A 17,339-nucleotide genomic window follows, 5' to 3' on the forward strand; every position below is an offset into this window, starting at 1 on the left:
TTTAAATTGTGAGAGGCAAGTCTAAGCTCCCCAAACAAAGATACTTTCATTACACCTGATGAGGGATCATTTTTGACAGAGGCCATCATTGAATGGAAATATCATATAATCATCGTGTTAGCTAAAGCATTATAATGATTTTTTTTGTGGATTTTGTCCTGTGTTTTAGCCAGTGTAGCTTGGCTGCAAAGGAATCTAACGGTAAGAAATTAAATGAAAAGACAAAGATTTGTGAGCCTTGCATGAAATTATATTAGGACTATAGTACAATCCCAACTCCAGAAAAGTTTGGATGCTGTATAAAATGTAAATTACAAAAAAATAATGCAATTATTTGTATTGGTTTATTTCTCCATAAACCAATATTTTATTCACTACAAAACATGAAAAATATCAAATTTTGAAAATTATAATTTTATAAGAAAAACTGTGAGCTATCTTTATTTGATGGCAACATTTCTCAAAACAGTTGGGAAAGAAATGACTGGAAAATTAAAAGAAACAGCTGAAGGAATGTGTTGCAACTAGTTAGGTTAGGTCAGTAACCAAGATTCAGCAATCTGCAGGAAACTGTGTCTGATAAATTGTAGGGCAATTTGAGAATAATGTTCCCTTCACATAAGATTTGAAGACTTTAAATATTTCATTATCTACAAGAGACCCAACAAAGAATCAGTATTAGTTACCCCTGGCATCACTGTTCATTAAAGAGGCCTTTGGGACTCATGGACACCATGTCCTCCAGACTAGAGAAGACTAGGAGATGGGCCACCCTGCTCGTTATCGAGGCTCAGTTCAAAATCCTGCGTCTCTAATAGTATGAGGTGCATTAGTGCCTATGGAACTGGCAACATGCTTATCTATAAGGGCACCATCAATGCTGGAAAGTATATTCAGGTTTCAGAACAACTTATGGTTCTATCCAGAATCTTTTTCATGCAAGGTCTTGGATGTTTCAGCAAGACAATGCTAAACCCCACATACTTTATCTATTAAAACAGCATTGCTCTTAGTAGAGAACAGGTGCTGGACTAACAAGCCTGCAGTCCAGACTTTTCACCAACTGAACACATCTGACGCATCATGAAAAGCAAAACATAACAAAGAAGACCCAGGACTGTTAGAACCTCATATCAGGCAAGAATCAAACAACATCCCTCTCCCAAAGGTCCTGCAACTGTTGTTTAAAGAAAATAGTGTGCTACACAGTGGGAGACAAGAACCTGTCGCAACTTTCTTTAGATATGTTACTGCTATCAAATTCAAGAAGACCTTTCAACTCTTCTCATAAAATGGTCAAATCTCTCACTCGCAACATTTTATGTTTTCTATGTTCTATTATGAATTCCATACTTTTTTGAGATTTGCAAATCATAGCTTTCTGCTTTTATTTGTAGCGTCCTAACCTTTTTAGAATTGGGGTTGTGAATTCAGTCCTTATTGTTTATTTTTCAATTAAGCCCTGCTTTCCAAAAACATATTAAAACTTACATACTAAATGTCAAACTGGATCTCTTAAAGATAGAACTGGACAAATTATTTTGTTTTTACTCTACTCTCCAGAAAGTGGAGCGGGAGTCTCCACAGTCAACCTTGTTCCTTGTTCGAGACAGTCTGAGACATTTAGAGTGAGACAGCCACATTCCAATATGTGTCTGTGTATGCATTTTATACAGATGGAGACTGTTTATGCCCTCTTTCTATATCTTAATCTGGGTTGTGTTTATGTGTAGCGGCTTTGTACTCTCTCTTGCGTTGTGTGTTTGACAGAAAAAGGACGTCACTGTTGGCAAATTTGCTGTTTATTTCGGACATCAGGGAGACAGCAAGTCCTGACTGCTCAATTAGTATTAAAATGAACATAAAATAGTTAAAGTGTAATATACCTGGTAAAGGATTACACACACAGTCAGTCCCAGTTCCCTCACACACACACACACACACACACACACATGCACACGCACACACACCGTACACATCTGAAAAATAGTAACATGAAAAGAAAGTGCAGGTTAGCTAACCCCATGCAGCACTAGCCATTTTATAAACAAAACAAACAAAAACACCATCAACTATTTATGCAAAAGGACGTGCTCGACCGTATGGTATATATTCATAAAATGAATACTTAAACCACACCTTAGTATTAAAATCAAAGTAATTCATATAAAACAATAGCGGAGCTCATACTCGTGCATCTACCAGGGAGACAGCAAGGTCCGACTGCTGCTCTCCCCCGGGACTCACGACCCTAATCTACAGGGGTGCTGCATTGAAGTCCCATAGGACAATTAAGTTTGAGTATTGTGTGATTAATTTTTATGGCAAGTGGAATCCACTACACCTTAACTCCGTTACATATGCTTATGTGTATGTGTGTGCGTGTGTGTGTGTGTGTGTGTGTGTGTGTGTGTGTGTGTATGCACGCGTGTAAACGTGTGCGTGTTTCCTTTGCACAACAACAACAGGGGTCAGAATGCAGGATCAAAATTCAACCCCCCCCCTGCCGTTGTTGCTGTCGTCAGTTATAGTACATTCTCTGTGTGTCTCCAAGCATTCTATTTACATATCCAGAATTAGCCTGCAGGGCGCAGCAGGGCCTACATGTTCTGAGCTGAGGGTATGCAGGGTAAATGGACCGTAGCGTACAGTTCGCACTGTGCCAAACAAAAGCCTTGTGGTCTATGGCAGGATACAGCTATTGGCAACAGTACCCTAATTATATATATATAAAATTAAAGTGAACTATTTCCCACTAATTCCATAAATTCTCTGATTAGTTTCTGGTCTCTGTTGCCATAATTTCAAGCTGTCTTTAAAAAACAGAAATGCAGGCATAAATGTTGGCCATAATTTTGAGTCAGAATCACCTCACACTGGTGGTGCTAAATGCTAAACTCAACCCACACACATAAACCACTTATGAATTCAATGATTGTGTTAACCATCTATAGGTAACAGTAGAATGATTCTTAGATTTGCATATGAATCTTTAGATGGACCTAACATTTCAACGTTTGCCATAAGTTTTTTTTTTAATGCAGAAAGAAGAGTGGTATCTCAGCTGTTTGCTTTTCACTTCAGTTTCTTGATGATTTGATAAAGTAAAAAAAAAACAGTTTTCTCTAAGTTTCAGACCTACATTCTAATTAAACTAAATTCACCTGCTTACAGTAAGGATATTGCTTACTTTTCCTTACTTAAACTGTCAGGTTTGGTGGTGATTGTGCGTGGCGTGGTGGGAGTTAGGACCCAGATAGATGCAGATAATTTAAAGTGAAACTTGATTTATTAAAACACAAGGAACACAAGGCGTGGCTGAGCCGGATTACAAAAAAACTTAACTTTGACTTAGAAAACAAAGTTGACTATGACTATGAATATGAACTATTAACGAGACAAACCTGAACACAGGAATGACGGTGACATCAATGATGGTGAGGATTTCGCAAAGTGCAAGGGGAGACCTGGAGCCTCATGTACAAAGGGTGCTTACGCACGAAAAAGTGACGTACGCACCTTTTCACGTCAACGATCAGATGTATCAAGAGCGAAACGACCGTAGAAATGTGTGGTGCCTCACGTCAACTTCAGGGCTGTCGTACGCACGTTTCTACAGCTGTTGATTCTTTGGCGACACTTAGAGGTGATGCTGGGAAACTGTTATAATAAATAAATGTGAACACAATTTGTCCTCAGAATGAGCGATGTGCACATCTGAGACACATGAACAATTAACACTGATGAACAATTAACAACCATGTGTCTGCAATTACACGAGTGGATATAAAAGCATGCGCAAAGTGTTGCAGTGCATACCATTAAAAACAATGGCTGCTTTAGCGGTGTTGGAAGACATTGCAAATGGTGCAATTGGAAGAGAGTATGTGTTCAGAGATAAAGGGGATTTGCTGGCACATGATGACAACTGGCTCATCAGCCGTTTTGAGGGCAATCCTCCTGGAACTGTGCCCAGAGCTGCTGCTGGCGTTGGAGCGCAACACAGCAAGGAGCCATGCCCATGAGCATCTCAGCAGGTAAATCAAATTCCCATACGATGCAGTTGAACAGGCCGACATTAAAGCGAGAGCCAGTTTTCCTAATGTAATTGGAGCTATCGACTGCACACACGTGCAAGCGCCATCACATGATGAATTTGTATATTGCCTGGTTCAACGCACGATTCATACATTCTGCGTAACAATATTGTTGGGAACAGACAACAAGTTGGCACTGTGCATGATGGGTGGCCTCTTGGTGAGTAACTTTATTCGTGTGATTGTCCTAATATTATTGCCCATGGCGCCCCCAATTTCTATCCCGTCTTCACAGCATCGTAGTTGGTGGTCAAAGTTAGTAACTTGCTGTTTTTTGCACATGAGGCCCCCGGAACTGAATACTAAAGGGAGGTGATTGGTGATGGAGTGCAGCTGATGGGGAAAGCAAAGGTGACTTGAGTGAACTGATGATCAAGAGTGACTGAGGGGAAACATGGCAAAAACTATTGACTGAATATAAACCTGAAACATGAAAACAAAAACTATAATCATGACAGAAAAAAGTCAAGAAACAAAAACACAACAAAACCCAAAGACGTGACATAAACTTTTCAAAACTCCCACCAAAACATATTAGGCTGTACTTAACTTTTACAGAGCACTAATGTACTAACCGCAAACCTGCCAAAGAACTTTCTCTAGAGATGGACAGATGCTTTGTTTGAATGCAAGAATATATAGTCTCAATGATAGTGTGTTTTTTTACAGTTTATGCATGGCCGTAATATAGTTTGTTTTGTAACAGTGTTTAGTACGTCGCTTGTTATTCCCCTCTTGATAATCTAAGGTCTTTTGAATGGCAAACAAGACACTGTTTTAGAATGTAGGCGGCCATGGGAGTTTCTGCTCACCTCCAGGCCACAAAGGTTTCAGACAAATAATCTGAAAAGGAAACTGTTGTAAACTGCTTTCCGCCCCTTGGATCGAATATACTAGGGTTTTAACTGTGGGCCCCAGACAGCAAAAGGAAAGTGAGACTGATGCTCTGATTGCACTTTTGTAAAATCTGTTCTCAAACCACACATGAAATTTATTTCATAGCTTTGAAATGTCCAGTGAAGGAAAACCAGCTGCAGCTTGTATAGACTGTACTGATGGTCTTTACGTCTCTTAGAAACATAAAGACAAGTGCATACATTCCAAGTCAGTAATTGAGCATGAAATTAGGTCTTTTCCACTCTGCCTTAATGTTTAAAAAGTATGCCGCTTCTTTTTATTTTTGCTTTTAAACTTTCTCATTATAGATCAGCTTACTCTCTGCTGCTCTATGTTTCAGCTGTATGCTCCAGGAAAATGTGTGGTATTTATACCATCTCTGCCGCAGGAAATCTAAACAGCAGAGACCTGAGGACAATACCTGCTCTGGCATAAACAACCTTCAGGGGAATGGGCTGGACTTTGTTTTAAAATACTAAGAATGAGGGAAGTTCCACATGTCAAAACAGGAAGTGTGGGCCTGTAGAGTCAGCTTTTCTGTACAAAGTCCCGATTCCAGATCTCCAACTTCCTGACTGGAAGTCCTGCTCCAATCTCCAAACTTCCTGGATTTGAGGACACAGCAGCACCGAGACATACAGGAAGCGTGACGTTTATGCAGCAACACAGCTTTTCCTAGATTTCATTATAAAATCCTGTACTATACTATTATACTAGATTTTCCCATATTGCTGGTGGCAATATGGGAAGTTTTGATCATACATATGTATATATACAGTATGTGTATATATATATTATCTTATTTCATAAATAAATGTAAGGGATCAACATGGCTAAATTAGCTATTAGCTTTCAGTCAATTTTACTTAATTTTGTAACTTAAAAATCCAATTTAATGGGTCCCATGGACTGATTAAATAACAAAAACATAGGAAATAAAATAAGAATGTACTTACTTAAAATATGAGTAGATAAAATAATGCATGATAAAGAATGAAAGGTAAAAAACTAAATAGTAAAACAATAACATCAAGGAGGAGAAGTAGGAGGGATTGTGATGCTTGTTGACAACAGATGGTGTGATCCTATCAACGTATTCTCATGAAAGGGTTCGTATGGAAACGTACGAAAAGTTATGTATTGATTCTCATCCATTGTTCTACGAATATCCAATGACAAAGGCGACCAGTGTGCATGCGCAATTCCTGTAGTGAAAAATGGCTTCCATTCGTTTCAGCTATTGAACACGCCCCTTTCCATCAGTGAAACAGAGTGGCAGGAATCATGTCTAAATTAGCATATTTTTATGTTTTCATAACATAGCTTTTCTCACGACATAAACGTACATGTTAGGGTTATACTTTTTCAGTTGAAGAATGCGCAGATATATATGCAACCCTAACCCGAAAGCATGATATAAAAACTCCAATATGTATTAAATTGCCGTACACAGTGGCGGGCAGCACCATATGTTTTGTAGTTCGATTGTGTTTCCTCTAATATGTGAAATTATGACCAGGAAACTTTCAGACTTCTTATAGGTTTTGGGGTTGGTAAGCACATCTGTTTGGCCAGATTTGATCTTGCTTAAAGTTAAACCCTACTTAGTGGCGCCCCTATAGGTGATGGTAGTATAGGTCAAGAGTTTTCCAAAACTGTTTACAACTGGTCTGTAGCCCATTTTGTTGCTCCTCTGTAAGCCTTCAAAAATATCTATGGGTCAAGGTTCAAAGGTCACCTCTGAGGAGCAGGAGCTGCCCACAATTTTCATACTGACATGTAACTATTTTAAAATGTTTATTTTCCTCTGTGAATAAAAGGCACATCAGCCCTGACTTCAGGCTTTGTGCAGGCACACTGGTTGCTCGTGTTGATGGATATTCGTAGGATTATGCACTAAAATCTGTGCATAACTTTTCATACGTTTTCATACGAACTGTGGGTGAGAGCAGCCTGATCCTATCCATGTCACTGAGAAGAAGTGCTTCTGCACCTTTGGCTGTAAATTTCACCTGGCAAGAAAGATCACCTGTTACCTGCAGACATCCATCCATCATCTGCCGCTTATCCGGGGGTCGGGTCGCGGGGGCAGCAGCTTTAACAGAGAAACCCAGACCTCCCTGTCCCCGGCCACTTCCTCAAACTCTTCCGGGGGACCCGAGGCGTTCCCAGGCCAGCCGAGAGACATAGTCTCTCCAAGGTGTCCTGGGTCTTCCCCGCGGTCTCCTCCCAGTGGGACGTGCCCGGAACACCTCACCAGGGAGGCGTCCAGGGGGCATCCTAACCAGATGCCACCTCATCTGACTCCTCTCAATGCGGAGGTGCAGAGGTGCAGCGGTTCTACTCCGAGCCCCTCCCGGATGACTGAGCTTCTCACCCTATCTCTAAGGGAGGCCCAGACACCCTGCGGAGGAAACCCATTTCAGCCGCTTGTATTCGCGATCTTGTTCTTTCGGTCACTACCCACAACTCGTTACCATAGGTGAGGATGGGAACGTAGATTGACCAGTAAGCAGAGAGCTTCGCCTTCTGGCTCAGCTCCCTCTTCACAACGACGGGTCGGTGCAGAGCCCGCAACACTGCAGACGCCGCACCGATCCGCCTGTCAATCTCCCGCTCCATTCGTCCCTCACTGTGAACAAGACCCAGAGATACTTGAACTCCTCCACTTGGGGAAGGATCTCATTCCCGACCCGGAGAGAGCATTCCACCCTCTTCCGGCTGAGAACCATAGTCTCGGATTTGGAGGCGCTGATTCTCATCCCAGCCACTTCACACTCGGCTGCGAATCGCTCCTGTGAGAGCTGCAGGTCACGGCCTGACGACGCTAACAGAACCACATCATCCGCAAAAAGCAGAGACCCGATTCTGAGGTCGCCAAATCGGACACCCTCAACGCCCTGGCTGCGCCTAGAAATTCTGTCCATAAAAGTTAGGAACAGAATCGGTGACATACCTGCAGACAATGAATGTGATATCATCAACTCAGTTGTTGTCCTGCCACAAACACAACCCTCTAATTGCATTTATGGTGATCCCTGGAGATTTCAACCATGATTCTCTCTCTGCTACGCGTTCAACTTTCCAACAGTTTGCAAATTGATTTTTACTTTTATATATTATTTTCATTTACTGTACATATATTTCCTCAATAATTCAGACAGCAATATTACGTTTTCCCTTCCGAGATTTATAAAGTATTATTCCATTAAATTCATTTAACTTCTGAGGTCCCTAAGAACTTTGTCTTCAGGCATGAAGACAGACTACAGCTGTTGTGAGTTTGGTTTCAGGAAATCTGGACTCAGAACTTTGTTTTTCATTTTTCATTATTTGGTTGTTGTTTTTTTTTTACCTCGTTTAATTTTTCAACTCAAAATGGAAAAAATTAAGAGATTCTGACTTTGGTTCTTTTTGGCCTGGGTTGAAACAAAATGTCAGGGCAGGCATTACATTCCTGTAGTAGCAGAAACAACATTTCCTACCGTCAGCATTGTTAGTGCCGGGGTATAAAGTTTGGGGGATATGACAGTTTTGGGGTGAAATTACCTCATACTTTTATACTTATCATATCACAATAATTCAAAAGTCAACCTGTTCCACTTTTTCTTTCTCTATAATTTCTCTATGATTTCTTTTTTATTTAATTTTTTTTCAAATGCATCCAAGGTGCTTTATTCATGTGCGTCTTTTGTTCAACAGATATATGAATGTAAATGCCACAAATTTGATTTGATATTTTTTCACTTGGAGCCCAGAAGAAGACCTCTGTCCATGTCTGATTTGTGGGCGCTTGTTTTTCAGAGGTAAAGGACTATGAGCCAGCATATGGCTCTAAAGTGCGAGAGCACCCCTGTGTGGAGAGCATGAAGGACAACGTGCTGAGAGACAGAGGGAGACCTGAGATCCCTGACAGCTGGCTCAGGCATCAGGTAAATATTCATTCATGTGTAACAGACCCTTAAAGAAAATTAAGTTTAATAGTTTTATTAGTTTGTATATCATTAGTAATTGAAATAACATTCCATTCTGAAAGAACTTTGTATCAGTCACATGCAGTTATCCATTTGCGATTCCTTGCATATTTCTGCAGTATATATGTAAACTAAATTATTTAAAACTGATAAACAACAAAGTGCATGAAAACAAAACAAGTTTCACATTCAAAATTCACTCTTTGCCTTTATGCTAACTTCTCATCCAGTTTCAGACACTGGCAAATGAAATGGTTTTCTATTTTTTTTTTTTTTTTTTTTTTTTTTTTTAAAAGGCCTTGTCAAAAATGAGCTTTCTTCAAGCATTTCAGACCATGTATTTTGCAGAAGTGTTGTTTGTGTACAGCAAACTGATGTACTGAATTAATCTATAGTATGACAACCACTGAACTAATTAATGATAAATGATTTTCTATACACACCAGTCTGGAAAAACTGTTTGTTTCAAGCAAATTTTCCATATGTAATCAGTACATGTGGGGAGGTGAAACACACACATCGCACAGCTCTAAGTCTACCAAATTTGATGCTACATGAGTAAAGAAAAACAAATGCAGTTTTAGTCATGGTAGTACAACGTAGTTTCTTAAGTCCATGGGCCGTGCTTAGCTACCTTTTAGATAATGTGTATTTCAAAACTTAGGCAGTAAGCAGATTTACAATTATCCTCTTTTAATTAGAAGGTTACTGGTTCAGTTTCCAACATCCCCCAGTCTACATGTTGTAGTGTCCTTGCACAAGATATTGGACCACACATTGTAGCCATGTGTACCTCACTTAAGTTTCTTTGGATAAAAGCATCCATTAAATGAATGTAAGGAAATATTAATGTACTTGATTATTTCAAGTCAAAAGATTTAAAGAAAGAATAACGGACAGTTTGAAGCAAACTAAAATTGACCAAAAAGGGAAATGCTTACAGAAGATTAAGTTAATAAAAACATATTGATTTATCTTTAGAAAATTCTGGATGATCTAAGATGTAGCGAGAGTGTCAGATCCAGTCTCTTCTATCCTTTTCAGGGCGTTGCAGTGATCTGTGCAACAATCAAGGAATGCTGGGACCACGATCCCGAGGCCCGCCTCACCGCCCACTGTGTCGCGGAACGCATATTCGAAATGGAGGAAGAGCTGGACAAGCTGTCAAGCCGCAGCTCTTCAGCAGAGAAGATCCTAGAGGAGCTGAAAATCCCAATAGCAGTGGAAATCCCACAAGAAGAGGTTAAAATAAATGAAATACAGAACATCATAGCTGTGGACTGCTCCGTGAGTGACAAAAAGTGAGGAAAAGCTCTACATCTTTGCGGACTCTCACTGATGGCCTTTTCACAAGCATGTTTATTCTGATTTGAGTATGGTGACGTTTGTGGAGCTGAGCTCTTGCAACACTTAAAGCCAGTAAGTGTCAGTCCCCATGTCTTATGTAATTGTAGCCCAACAAAGATAAAGTCTGATTGATGTTGCTTCCAAATTGTAACAACTCCTCTAAATTAGCTTAAAAGATAGATAGCCAAACAACTTAAATGAACTTGAAACCTCTTAAGATGTGTTGAACATACAGAGTTGAACAGGCTTTTGTCCTAACCCAAGGCTCTCTATATGGGAAATAAACAGACCTATACCTTTTAAACCAAAGATGTTTGATGTGCACTTTATCATGACATACTTATGTATTACAGATGTTTAGAATTTCCATGTGTTTCTCATTTATAACATGCTTTTTCCTGAAAGTCTTTTCAAATTTCAACGTTTTTTCAAATGTCAGCAGAGAAGTTGCCTTAACACTAACAATGCTGGAGACATCCTTACCAGTAACTTATCGAAGGAATACAGGTCAGGTGTAGGTGTGTGTGTGTGTAAGTGTAGGTGTGCGTGTGCGTGTGCGTGTGCGTGTGCATGAATGCCAATGTGGGTGCTCTCGTTGTTTGTACACATGAGAGAAATCAGCCAAAAAGGGAAATGAATCCTACTAAAGAGCTTACTGTGGAACACAAAGACCGAAAGGCTTCATGAGGATGTATATCTTAAAACAGTTTGTTTTGCTGATATCAATCTGCAGTTTGCCAAAGATGTTTTGTCTTGCCAGTATGTGTTATATGTAAGATATTGTACATTTTTTATAAATTAAAATTATTTCTCTTTACTGACTGCTCTTTATGATTCTTTAATCTTAGAAAGCCACTTGATACTTTAGATTTGTTACATATCATCAAATCTTGAAACTCTTTAGCAGCATTAGATTCGCCTAACCCCCATCTCTGTTGAGGCTTAGACGTAAGATTAGCAAGGGTGGCACTTCACATTGTGCTCTTCTCACTTGGGGAAAAGTGGGAAGAGTATAATGGTTCAGACCAAAACAAAAGCAGATACGTTCAATATGTATGGAGAGACCACAATAAACTTAAAGCTTAAAACTTCAGTAGTGCTTAAGCAGCGGTTACTGTATGCTTGACACACTCGTCATTGTGCACAACTCTATCTCCTGACAGGACATATAGCAGCAACACTGGCTGCAAAGTGTTGCTGCATAATGATAAATTACCAGCATCATCTTTCTACATGATGAAGAAGACAAGTTAAACATGGTTATTTTTTGTTGCTGATGAAAAGAAGGAGTGCTGGATAGCATAAATCTGATGACTAATGCTATGCTATATCTTATAAAGTTTGAGGCGAGTACTGTTCCTTATTTTTCCACAGTTCCACTTTTCTATTTCCCCTCCCACCCGTGAGTCCTTAAGTTTTTGATGTTCCTCTCTCTTACTTGCAAAGGGCTTGGGTCAGTTTAAAGTCACAGTTCAAGTAAAAATTGATATTCAGAATTTGATTCAGATGTTAAAAATACCCACGCTTGCAGGTTACACATGCTCATACTCAGGGATTGTGCTTCTTGTTGCTGTCGTGTGATCTTTGATGCTGCCACTAACAACACTTTTCCATTTCACAAATTTTGACCATGGACTGTTACAAGACTTTGTTTAGGATATGTGGACAAATGTATCTATTACACTTTCTGTGGTTAGACTGGGAAATTGTGCAAGTGAAATTTTCACATCAACATGGAACCATAAACATTTCTATATATTTCTTGCTCTACTTTCCTCAGTCTTAATCCTAAACGACAGATATTGTTACTGAGAAAATGAGGGAGCAGCAATCATATAGGAAGAACATAATTCCATCACAAACATAATAGCAGATACTTCTCAGTGAAGGAGAAAGAACTTTTGCTTCTGAACTAACTTGCAAAAGAAGATGCTATATTCATCCTTGATCAAGGACAGACAGGGTGGTGGAGGTAGGGGGTTCTCTGGTTGAGGCCTGGGAGGTGTGTCATTACACATCTCTATTTCAAATTGTAGTCTATAAAGATATTTCTGCCTTGTTGCCAGCCTCTTTTCACCTTGTCTCTCCAACTGGACAAAATTTGAATACACACTGCCATCCATTTTTCCCTGCATCCCTAAAGCCACTGGCTGCCACACGACCAGAAAGCAATATATGTCAGCCACTCTGCTGAAAATTAAAAAAAAAAAGATTAAAATCAGGCTGTCATCGAGAGCTACAGCTTTTCGTCCCTCTCCTGGTGTTTGTTGCCACAGAAGTTGCCACATGAACTTCATCTGTGAAAAAATTAATAAATAAAACAAGGAGGGTTTTTTCCCACTTCAGAAATAGCCAGAATGTCGAAAAGTGTTGCCCCTGTGTTTTTAGAATGTAAATACTATCAAAGGTGGCTACTGCTAATAGACTGACATATAAAATTCAGAATTTCTGCTTTTCCCCACAAGGCTTTTGACCCAGTAAATTTTGGTTTCACGTTTTTTGGTATAATACAAAAATAAAAACATCAAGTACACAGCTTCAGTTTGCAAAGATTTCAAATCAGGTCAAGTGGTAATGTTAGGGTGATGGTTCAATATTGTCCAAAAAAACTCTTGTATCTTCATAAGTCCTGGGATAATGGCTGCAAAGGTTGTTTAACCCCTGAATAACTCATCATGCTCCATCAAGGTTCAAAATAAAGGTTTTAAATAATACAGTTTTCTTAGCTATGAAGAACAAATGTTCACATTACACAAATTTTACATGTACTTTATTGCCAATGATACACTATATCAGGGCCGTACGCAGGGCCCAAAAAATACTGAGGTCATGAGTCAGAACTTCTAGTCGGGTTCAGGGGCATGCTCCCCTGGAAATTTTTTTTAATTCTGTTATTTAAATCTGGCCATTTTCAGAGTCTTAAAGGAACAAAAACAAAATAATGACTTTTAGGTTTATTTGTTTTTTGGTTTGTTATCAGAGAACATCAGCCTCATCCTAAAGGATTTGCAAATGAGTTACATTGAAAAACTGGAGAATGAATTTCATCAAGTCATGGATTAGGAATAAAAAGGAATGAATTGTCCTGGTACAGAGGGATAATATATACAAATGCTTCATATTTCCTTCAGTATTTAAAATAGATACCTAAGCCCTATTACACTATCATGTTGATGATAGTGTCTAATCTGTTCAAACTGGTTAAGGAAAACCAGCTTTTGAACACAATTCTATTATAATCTTACACAATACTTCAATTATCATGCATTATACATCTGACTTTTAAAACGTATACAGGTCTGGCATACTCTCTTCCTTTTATAGTACCTGCTCTCCCTCTATCACTGCTCCTCTTCTTGCTGCTTGGCCCAAAGATGAGCTTGGTTTGGCTCAGCCTTTTCCTCCCTGTCCTGTTTCCCTTTAGTGAAGAATATAAAAAACTGGACTATGTCACTCACCTGCACCTTAATGCTAACGTCAATAATATTGTTAATATGGTAAATTTTTGACACTTATATTCTAATACCCTACACTCGACACTTTTTTACTGAAGCATTTTTCTTATTTTGTGTGGAATTATTGTGCCAAGGTTTTTTTTATTTGACATATTTATATTTAAATTCTTATCCTTAATTCTTGGTAGCAGGTAAAAGAAAATGTCACTGCACATTTTACTCTATATGATTATGTATGTGACAAATAAAACTCTTGAATCTATAAACACAGTCAAATACTAAACTGATAGAAATGAAAACATTACGCCATTTCAACATCATGTTTTCAGATGTGTCAGAAATCTTAAAAGTAAAGGCAAGTTACCACAGAAAATTATTTATTATTATCATTTTGAAAATTAACCGGGTGTTTTTTTTTGTTTCTGCGCATGACTTCCTGTCCCACACATCTGCTCTGTGCCGTGTTACTGCGTTGTGTTCCGGCAGAAATTTATAACATGTTCAGCATCCAACATTGAAAAATCAACACTGAATAAACATTTCATTTTCAATCGAAGACGTCGCCGACATTTCAATCGCAAAATAAATGTTGACTCAACCGGTGGAAATTGATTGACGACAGGTACTGACGGAGTTAACCAAAATTAAACTTTGATGCATGTTTCCTTGCTATCCGAGTAGTACGCTGGGCTGCAATAAAAATATCTCCACAATGAAATGCATTTTTTCTCACAGTCATCTACCACTTAAACTGCTCTCCACCTACATTTTTAGCTTGATGTGCTCCTCTTCCAGTGACTGGTGTGACTCACTGACGGTAGCGGGAACATCAAAGTCCAACTTGTGTGTGTTAGTTACCATAGATAGACAGTGAATGTTGTTGATGACGCAGCACGAATGCCCAAACTGAGCCACTGTTTCATTAAACAGTCGCGCTACTCCTGGCTCTTCAAATATTAAATCACCACAATTTAAGCAAAAGAAAAAATAAAACAAAAATACCGAGGACACGACCTCGGTGTCCTGCATGGTAGTTATGGCCTTGCACTATATTATCAAGAGTATTCACTCACCCATCCAAATAACTAAATTCAATCACTTCCATGGCCACAGCTGTATAAATAAGCACCTCAGCATGCTTCTACAAACATTTGTGAAAGAATGGGTCGCTCTCAGGAGCTCAGTGAATTCCAGTGTGGTGCCGTGATAGAATGCCACCTGTGTAACAAGTCCAGACATGAAATTTCCTTCCTACTAAATATTCCACAGTCAACTGTCAGTGGTATTATAACAAAGTGGAATCGATTGGGAACGATAGCAACTTAGCCATGAAGTGGTAGACCGCGTAAAAGGACAAAGCGGGGTCAGCAGATGCTGAGGCGCATAGTGAGCAGAGGTCGCCAACTTTCTGCAGAGTTAATCACTACAGACCTCCAAACTTCATGTGGCCTTCAGATTAGCTCAAGAACAGTGCGTAGAATACCTTTGGAATCAGTGGAACAACCATGGCCTCTCAACACAATGTAGGCAGACACCTCTTCAACTATGGCATACAGGTATCATACATAACATAGGAATCCTGCCAGTTACAAATTACATTTTTGATGTTACCTCTGATGGAAATATTGATCAGAGGCCTTTGCCTGAGCTTCAAACTAATAACAATGTTATAATTCCAGATATTAATGTTATTATCATTGAGACCACACTTAACCTTATCCATGAAGTAAAGCCTCTCAAAAACTTCACGTGTACATTTTCTGCAGTGAATATCATGTTTGGTTGTCTTTATAAATATTTGTCACAGTGAAACGTCTGTTCAAAGTATGTTGGTATCCAAAGATTAAAACACCATAAGAGATGAATTGGTACATGGAAAGAATAAATCAAATGTGCTCCACATCCCATGTCAACCTCAGTTGACTAAACTGAGCCTTATAGACCTGAATGTGAAAATATTGAAGAAAAATGCTAAATGTCAACCTCATAAACGTTAACTCAGCTGGAATAAAACTCATTATGGGATGATATTCTCAATTAAAACAAGCAGGTTAGAATAATAAAAAACATGTACTACCACACAACTAAACATTTAACATTATACGAAAACGCAGTTATGGAAAACAAAAGTTAGATACAAATCCAAATTGAGCATGGCATGTTTATGCCCTGCCAAACCCATAGATGTGTCCTAAGGCAAAGTCAAACTTCTCCTTGGAAAGTTGGAATGAAGTGTGTAGAGGTAACTTGATGCAGTTAATACAAGTGATGGCCATTGGAAACATTGAGAAGAAGAAGTCATTGTCCTCTTTATGAATGAACCAGTGCAAAAAAAAGTCAATGGGCGGCACCATAGATGTTCCAGTTGCAAATGCCAAGATCTGTTGTAGTTTTGGAAAAAAACAAACAAAAAAAAAAAAAAACAATAAAACAGTGTAAACTTAAGTGACTGTGGGTACAGTAAAAGCACATATCAAAAACCTTAGTTTGCCCTAAAAGAGTATTTTTCTTATCAAAACACTGAATGGTACTGACGTGTTTGAGTCTAGAGCAGCCAATTTTGGATTTTAATTGTTTAAAGGGTATTTTTAAACCTAGACTTTCTGTCATTAAATACGTTTATCTACTCAGTTTGAGAACAGTTTGGTGAAAGTCGGCGTCCTTCTGAAGATATTTAGATTCCTCGAGATCCGAGTATATCCATATAACAGATGAGAACAGGGCTTAGACGATGCAACCTCTAAATAAGACATCATCTGTCTTCATTTCACCAATACTTTAAGCCGAATGACTGAATGAAAGCGTACTATTGCACTGTTAGCTCATAGCTGCAATGTTGTTGTTATTGGCGGCTATCGGGGGGCTTATAGAGGGCTTTCTACACACTCGTCTACTGGGATGATGTCATCAACGCACGCATCTGCAGCACAGCTTATTTACTCCGTGCTCTGAGACAGTCGGCTAACTTCACACGTAGTTTGCTACTGATAGTTTTGTGCAACATGGCAGGATATTTATCAGATTTTGACGACATGGAGACAACTTTGAGTACGATGGATGTCCTTACTGGAGTGAATGAGCTGTGCTGCAGCGGTGGGCATTCAGTACAGGCGTCCTCCAGGGATGTGTGCTCTCCCCACTGCTCTTCTCTCTCTACACTGTCCAGGCCAGAAATCTGGGTGTAGTGATGGACTCAGACCTAAATTTGAACAAACACATTAAGGCAATAACAAAGTCAGCCTACTATGGCGGTGCAATCTGTTGGTTTCCTTAGCTAGGATATTAATTTTTTGAATTAGCTCTATATGAATTAATTGGATTATGATTACAATGAATTGAATTCCAATTGGCTTGAATTGGACTATATTACTTAAGTGCCTTGAGATGACAATTGTTGTAATCTGGCGCTATATAAATAAAATTGAATTGAATTGAATTACTATCACCTTAAGAATATATCAAGGCTAAAAGATCTGATGTCTCAGCAGGACCTGGAAAAACTAGTCCATGCATTAATCTTTAGTAGGTTTGATTATTGTAACAGCATCTTTACAGGTCTGTCTAAAAAG

The 17,339-nt window shown here is 39.0% G+C and overlaps 1 protein-coding gene across 3 annotated transcripts in view; it reads left to right on the plus strand.

The window, feature by feature from the left end:
- Nucleotides 1-11,136, plus strand: part of tgfbr2b (transforming growth factor beta receptor 2b) — a 44,528-nt gene extending 33,392 nt beyond the window's left edge. For all 3 annotated transcript variants that reach the window (XM_072394976.1, XM_072394977.1, XM_072394978.1), the window contains 2 exons: nucleotides 8,799-8,926; nucleotides 10,013-11,136. In XM_072394976.1, coding sequence (XP_072251077.1) covers nucleotides 8,799-8,926; nucleotides 10,013-10,273 — 389 coding nt within the window. In that variant the 3' untranslated portion in view covers nucleotides 10,274-11,136. The remainder of the gene's footprint in view (nucleotides 1-8,798; nucleotides 8,927-10,012) is intronic.
- The last annotated feature ends 6,203 nt before the right edge of the window (nucleotides 11,137-17,339 follow it).

Source organism: Leuresthes tenuis, unplaced genomic scaffold (assembly GCF_036924035.1).
Source record: "Leuresthes tenuis unplaced genomic scaffold, fLeuTen1.0.hap1 SCAF_10, whole genome shotgun sequence".
In the NCBI taxonomy this organism is placed as follows: Eukaryota; Metazoa; Chordata; class Actinopteri; order Atheriniformes; family Atherinopsidae; genus Leuresthes; species Leuresthes tenuis.